General features: G+C 37.3%; 1 protein-coding gene across 3 annotated transcripts in view; it reads left to right on the plus strand.

The window, feature by feature from the left end:
• Positions 1–7,619, plus strand: part of Abcb11 (ATP binding cassette subfamily B member 11) — a 79,090-nt gene extending 71,471 nt beyond the window's left edge. For 2 of the 3 annotated variants that reach the window (XM_076866114.2, XM_076866115.2), the window contains exons 24-27: positions 582–779; positions 4,109–4,315; positions 6,471–6,617; positions 7,419–7,619. In XM_076866114.2, the coding sequence (XP_076722229.2) occupies positions 582–779; positions 4,109–4,315; positions 6,471–6,617; positions 7,419–7,619 (753 nt within the window). Of the gene's footprint in view, positions 1–581; positions 780–4,108; positions 4,331–6,470; positions 6,618–7,418 lie in introns of all 3 variants that reach the window. The other variant, XM_076866116.2, reaches the window with a different exon arrangement.
• The last annotated feature ends 260 nt before the right edge of the window (positions 7,620–7,879 follow it).

The raw sequence follows: 7,879 nt of genomic DNA on the forward strand, positions 1-7,879 counted from the left end.
ATTTATTTAAAATTCTATGTTCAAAAAAACAAAACAAACCTAAACAGTAGTAGATATAAATCTAAACCCTTAAAAATTGTCAAATGACCTGTTTTTCCTTCCGCTCAATAAAAGTAAAGTCTCTGTGTGGTTTATTAAATGTCTACTTCTAGGGTTCATAACTCATATAGTTTTAAACACACTATAGTATTCACCTCTGCAGTACAGACCTCAAATAACTTTCAGTCTAAGTCATTTTGAGTGTAATACTATTAGTTTAAGCCTTTGGGGGAAGAGTCGTGCAAGCTCAGACTGGCTTCTGTGAAGTCTTATCCTTTAGCTTCTCTTCCATTCAGATCATCAAGGAGTGGAGGACAAGGAAATCCCCTTAGGTTAGACTGAGAATAAGAGGTCAAATGTCTAATTTTGCTGCTCAAGTCTTCTTTTATGATACACCTGCCAGAGTGGGAAGCAGAAAGTCATTTTTATTAAGTTGCTACCCCTATACTTTTCACTTAGACAATATGATGTAGATTTAGGTGCATTGTCAATATTCTAGGCTTCCGAAGGAACGTGAATAATTTCAATTCTCTCATCTACAGGACAACTTCCAAGGAAAAATTGACTTTGTTGACTGTAAGTTTACCTATCCTTCTCGCCCTGACAAGCAAGTTCTGAATGGTCTCTCAGTGTCGGTTAATCCAGGGCAGACACTGGCATTTGTTGGAAGCAGTGGATGTGGCAAAAGCACCAGCATTCAGCTGTTGGAACGTTTCTATGATCCTGATCAAGGGAAGGTGGTAAGCAATGCAAATGCTTTTTTGAGAATTTTGCTTTCTGCAAGATATCTCTCTGAAAGTGGTCTCCAAGACTGTGCCTTGCCAGACTCACTCTAAAGTGCTTGCCTTAGATACTTAGCCCTATGGATATTTTCCATTTCCAATCATTTTATGGTTGACCGGAGTCTACCTCATAATTTCTAACATACTCTCCCCAGTTCCAGATGGCCTGCTGACCAGTTAGGTAAGGAAAACTGGTCACACTGCAAAGCTGGAGATGAGTGTATTTGACAGAAGCATTCACTTACCCGTAAATGGAGCAGAAAGTGCAAACTAATCAGGAAACTAATGGCTGGGAATGGAAAATGTGGGGGTGACAAGGGACACAATGATAAATGGGCAAGAAAGGGGACCAAGCATGAAAAATCTGAAACAATCCTGGGTCAAAAAACCCAAGTGTAAATAATATAAGGAACTCAAATTGATATGATGCCTGGCTAGGCATCATAAAGGTTTGGCAAGGATATTTGAGAAATTGATGTATTGTTTGGTTATTCTTTACAGCATTTTTTTCTCTTTCTTTGTTTTCAAATAACATATTCAGGGGTTGACAAAATCAAAGAATAAATAAAGGTTTTTAACAAAAAGTAGTACTCCTCTACTTTTTCTTGCTCAAAGGCAACTATTTTAACCTCTTAATGTTTTCAGATTTCTCACTGATGATTTTCATGTCTCTAAATAATATGTTCATGCCGATGTTGTCATGATTTAATGCATTCAGACCCCTGTTGACTTATTTTTTAAGAAATGAAAGATTAAATTATAATGTAACAAAAAAAGAGAAATGAAAAATTAGGTAACCCTTACCACTCCCTCTTTTTACCCAATTCCTTCCAATATAGTTCCATTATTTTTAGTTCCTCTAGTTGGAAATCTAACTAGTACACATTCATTGCTTTTCTACCACCTGTAGAGACTACCTCTTGAATTCTTTCTAAGATGATGATGTTAGCAGTCATAACTTTATTTTCACTTCTGGATTTCTCCCTTCACCTGTCAAGTTTTAACTGTACTTCTATATTATTAAAACACACACACACAAAGTACATGATGTTTATAACATTGATTATCTTTCCTGCTTTTACATTAGATTGATTCTAAAAGTTGAAAATTGATAAATAATTTTTACTGTAATTATGTGGATATTGCTCTTCCTATAGTCAATTAGTGGTACACATTAGCATTACCTTTTCTTTCTTGATTGCTTTTCTGAAAGGCCTTTTTTCTCCCCCCACCATTCTCTGCCTTTTAAAAAATCTTTATGTTCTTCCAGTATTTCTGTTCTGCCATCTATTCTGAAAGACCTGCTTCTTGCTCTCATATTTGTCAAATCCTGAACTGATTTCAGCCTCGGCCTAGTGAACAGTTGTCCTCCTATGAGTTCTCTGCAACATATTCATAGTTCCCATATTTTCCTCTTTCTTGTTTCTTAATCCTCCTTTTGTTATAATACATCCACAGGTAGTTTTCTAAGAAATGGTTCAGAGGTCTGGATCCAAAAATGTTTTATTTTGCTCCATACTTGATCATTTGTTTAACCTTACTATTTTCAAAGTGGCTTGATTTTCCTGAATAGTATAGTCTTCATTACAATGAAGACCAATAACATTATGAAGAGAAAAACTTGAAAGAGGCAATTTCCCTTGCATAAAGCAAATCAAAGAAATAAGCAAAAAGGTACTGGCAGAAATGGCAGAATTCAGGAAGTTATGAAAATGAGGAGCAGAAGTTGATTGCCTATAATTTAAATCACTTCTATAACTGATTTTAGGCACAAAACTTTTAATTTTTTGAAAGTATTTGGTGATTGATGCACCTAGAAAGCATAATATACTGGAGGTCTGACCTCTTTAAGGAAAAGAATTCAGTTTCCCAAAATGTCAACTCCATCATGCCCATTAGTCAGGTAGATTGTGAGATGCAGGGAGCTGAGTCTATTGTGTTTGACTTCTCCATCATTAACATGTATACTGAGCATATATGTCTCTGTCATAGGTAGAAATCAAGGCCCAGGAAAAAATCATTATGATTTTTTGCATTTCATAGGCACAATATATTTTATTATATCATACATCATGGTAAAAGATTTCTACAAATATGTTAAAGCAGGAAAACATCATATCTTATCATTTTAAAAGTCCTGTTTGGTTTTAGAGAAGATACCAAATGCAGGTATTCAATAGTTTCAACATTTGGATATCTGTGAGGCATCCAGTACTTTCTGTGGGAGATTCTTAGGGAACATGAAGCATGTCTTCTGTCTTCTAGGACAGAACACACCACATATACAACAATTAGAGAATAGCTCAGTTCCTAATTAAGTAGTAACTTATGCTTTGCAGAGAAAAGGACTATGAAAAATGAGTAAAGCAAGATGAGCAAGAGCCAACTGTTAAGAAGTGCCTTATATTTTTTTCTAATGATATTTGCATTTTCCATTGCTTAGAGACTATCTAAAACATAATCTAAATTAAAACATAATCAAAACTAAAACATAATCAAGGCCCATAAAGTACAAGGCCCATTATGTGTATGCCAATTAATATAATCTTTTTTCCTGTGAAATCATAGAGCCAAATACATTATAGTTGTATATTGGACACACTGTAACTTTATGATTCTAGGACTCTTAAGTGAATCAGCTTAAATGGCAGATAGTTAAGTACCTACACTTATCTGCTTTCTAGACTGTGATTTCCTAGGAAACAGACATTGTGTTATCTTTATGTCACAGGAACAGACTATATTTGAAGCAAGCACTTCAATATGTAGTTGTTGATTGGCTGAGTGAACAAATGTATTTTTTTCTTCCTTGGGCTTATTATCTCAGTTATTCAGAGAGTAGTATCAGTAAAATTCAGATACAGATTTGACTCTTATGTTGTCCTATAGCTTCTCATAGAAAAATCCTCTCCATAACTCACAGAGCCTCAAAATAGAACAATCCTACATACCTACAGAGATTGTGCTATACTAACGTATAATGAGAATGTTTTTCTGAATTTACATGGTGTCCTGAGTGTCTTTTTCTTTTGAACCACCTGTTGAGCTAGAGTTTGGGGAAATATCAAACAAAACTATAGTCTGATCAATGTTCATTTCTATACCACTCACTCCTGACGGACACCAGCTCCAGAGGTTGAAGGCAACATAATTCATTGATCAGAGCCTGGAATTGTTGTTTCTTAAGCAAAACAAAAGTTCCACATAATACCTAACTCCAGAATATGAGCTTTCTTCCTTCCTGGGATTCAAAACTCAATGCCTGTTGTCATCACCTCTATTGGCAGATGATAGATGGGCGTGACAGCAGAAAAGTGAACATCCAGTTCCTCCGCTCACACATTGGCATCGTTTCCCAGGAACCAGTGTTGTTTGCCTGTAGCATAAAGGATAACATCAAATATGGGGACAACACCAGAGATATTCCCATGGAAAAAGTCATAGCAGCTGCCAAGCAGGCTCAGCTACACGACTTTGTCATGTCACTCCCTGAGGTAAGCACTGAGTGTGTTGTTCCCTGTAGTAGACAGGGATGGAGGGTGAGGAGAGGTAGAATGGGAAAAGAAAAAAAAAAGTTGTAATTGTGGCTCGAGGAGATGTTCCAAGTTTATTTCCCAGTGTCTTAGTCTTTTAAGCAAAATAATTGAAAATCAACATACAAGTATCATGGTTAACAAAATGGTTGCTATAGACTTTGTCATACACACAGCAATATCGTCCTGAGCATTAGTTCAATATCATGGAAAATAGCCTTGTATTTGGAGCAAACATGGGTTTGAATCCATGCTGACACTTCCTAGCTGTGTCAATAACTTTGGGACAATTTCTTATCCATTCTAAGATTGTCTACTTCATCTTTAAAATGTAAAAAATAACCTTAAAAATGAAGGAGTGAGCTTAATAGCCACACAAAGAGAGGTGCTGCTGCTGCTGTTGCTGTCGTTGACCCCGCAATATCTTGGTACTTGGCAGCTCGTGCTGTGCGTGGTGGGTACGTCACGCCGCCTTGGTGTCTCTTACTTTACCAGAGCCAAGTCTGAACTTTGTGCAGTATTGACTTGGCATTTTTTTTTGTTCACCAGGCATCTCTCTTGGTGATTGACCACAAGGAAAATTAAGATATGAAAACCAAGTTGTAGGAACCAAATATTACCTTTAACCTTCTCTGATTCATGTTTTCAAAAAAAAAAAAAAAACATCACTTAGAAATTCCTTTCCTTTGTAAGTGATCATGTTTATAAATTTTATAATGTTTGGGGTAGGGTTTTGGTTTGTTCTTTTCATAAGACTCCCCAGGTCTTAGGTTAGCCTCTTGGCCTGGTTCGAGCCTGGGCAGCCTAATCAGCAAACCTGATAAATGTTATTTGCTGTATCTGGAGTTGAAAAGCAAAGTCGTGAGACCCCAGAGGAGCTACTGATTCCGTGAATGTTTATTGAGCACCTACATGTTTTGCTCAAGAACTGCCTTAGAGTTGATTTACTGCCTCTTTTTCTTACAGACTTGCCCACAATATTCTTCACGGCCCAATTCATCTTTATAAGGATAAAGGAGGCTGCCATGACCTCATCTGGCTTAGTGGAGCATTTTTCAGGGAACAAGGGAGGCAAGGGAAGGAATGATCTTGAATTGGAAGGCAAGTTAGAGCAGTGGTTAAGAGCCAGGATTCAGAACCTACCTAGATACATCTGAATTAATTATTAATTAATTTATTGATAGTGGGGATTGAACTCAGGGGCACTCAACCACTGAGCCACATCCCCAGCCCTATTTTGTATTTTATTTAGAGACAGAGTCTCACTGAGTTGCTTAGCACTTCATTTTTGCTGAGGCTGGCTTTGAACTCTCAATCCTCCTGCCTTGGCCTCCTGAGCTGCTGTGATTACAGGCATGCACCACTGTACCCAGCTCACCTGAATTTAGATTTCACTTTTGCTGCTTATTATTGTCTTTAAGTTTTATCATCTACAAATTGAGAGAATGTGATTTCTGTGAATACTGAGTGATGTCCCAACTAGTATGTGTGCACAATCTCTGAGGCATAGTAAACTCACTGTGAATGTAGCCATGTCAGGCATCTAGCTAGACCCCTTTCCTTCCTAATTTCATCAAAACTCACAACAAATATGTGAGCTGGGTACCACTACTGCATTTTTTTCAGATAAGCTTGCAGCTCAAATAAATTTAATAAGCTGTACATGATAGCAGAGCTAGATGTATAAATGCAAACCAAGGCTTGTGTTCTAGATTGGTGTCTCCCTAGGAAAGAAGTGGAGCAGGAAGCCCCTCAAAAAGCACTTGTGTTCCTGGGCTTTTTCCATTTGATGATCTTGTCCAGTTAAGAGTGTAGAAATCAGGGAATCTCCAATCAAGGAGGATCTCTTGTCTGGGATCTTACCTGGAGACAAGGAGAAAGAGATTGAAAATATAAACCTAAAAGAAAGGCAGAGATGAGGAGTAAAAATCCCCTCATTTCCCAGCACAAACTTCATATTTTCTTATATTCCTAGCTGGATTTTATAGGATTATTTTCACTATTCACAAGTTCAAAAACAATCATTTAAATTCATAAAGGAGTCATTGATGTGAGCTCCATACAGCACAGAAGCAATGGACATTTCTAGTTCTCAATCTTACCATACTTTTTCCAGAAATATGAAACTAATGTTGGGATCCAGGGATCTCAACTCTCTCGAGGGGAGAAGCAACGCATTGCTATTGCTCGGGCCATCCTACGAGATCCTAAAATTTTGCTCCTAGATGAAGCCACTTCGGCCCTAGACACAGAAAGTGAAAAGGTACATACTGATTTTCTAAAGTTGTAGATCGTTTTAGATTAATCTTTTGCTGTAAGAATGGTACTGTTTTCAATTTTCTGATTCATTAACAGTTGAAATTGGCAATACTTCGTGGAAGCAAAAGATAATCTCTAGAGAAAATGGTTTAGCAGAGATTTGTTTCAGATAAAAAAAACTTTAACAAAATAATAACTGTTTTAAAGATTCTTCAGGTTAAGTGACATTTTTCAAAAGGGAAATAACTTTTTAAACATAATAAAATAATTTATTGTAATAGGTTAGACATAACATTTTATATTTCTCAAGCAATGTGACAATGGGTGTGCCACATACAACAAAGAGGAGAAGGTGGCACCTGATGTTCAGTTTGCATGAAAGGAGATGCAAGTGAGAAAAATCACAATTCTGAAATTCAAAATGTATGATTAACAACTTAAAAATCAGGATTCCATTCTGGGAAGAGCTAAAACGTCCTGAAAGAAGACAAGCATCGGGAATGCCACTTAACTTCTAATTACATTGTTTTCTTTAAATAAACTAGACCACCAAATATTATAAATTTACAATGATTTTGTAGTTTCACTGAAATTTCTTGCCTTGCTGAGATTTCTCAGCCTGTGAGCTACAATTTAAATCATGGATGCGTCGATCTTCTATTTGCTTGATCCTCTGTTATGCTGAATCTTTGGATTTCCCCTAAGTATGGGATTGTTCCCAGGTGGTATTGAACTGAACTCTGAATGATGGTAGGCTGGGGACAATCATATCTCTTTCCTTCAACTTTCTGTCTTTTCTTTGCAGACAGTTCAGGTTGCTCTGGACAAAGCCAGAGAGGGTCGGACCTGCATTGTCATTGCCCATCGCTTGTCCACCATCCAGAATTCGGATATCATCGCTGTCATGTCACAAGGGGTGGTGATTGAAAAGGGGACCCATGAAGAACTGATGGCCCAGAAGGGAGCCTACTACAAGCTAGTCACTACTGGAGCCCCCATCAGTTGACCTGACTCAAGAATGTAATACTTAGAGCTGGGGACATCATCCCATGGTAGAGCACTTGCCCAATGTGCTTGTGCTCAAGGCCCTGGTTCAGTCCCCAGCACATGGGGGAAAGAAAAGAGAAATGTTAATATTTTATTCTTACAGACATAACCATACGCAGAGATCAAGACTGATTTCTAATGACCTTCAATAGTAATTCAGTTTAGATGTCCATATAGAAACTGGAGTCAATGTGAGTGAAAATCCAAGGTCAAGCAGCT

This window comes from Callospermophilus lateralis, chromosome 9 (genome assembly GCF_048772815.1).
Source record: "Callospermophilus lateralis isolate mCalLat2 chromosome 9, mCalLat2.hap1, whole genome shotgun sequence".
In the NCBI taxonomy this organism is placed as follows: domain Eukaryota; kingdom Metazoa; phylum Chordata; class Mammalia; order Rodentia; family Sciuridae; genus Callospermophilus; species Callospermophilus lateralis.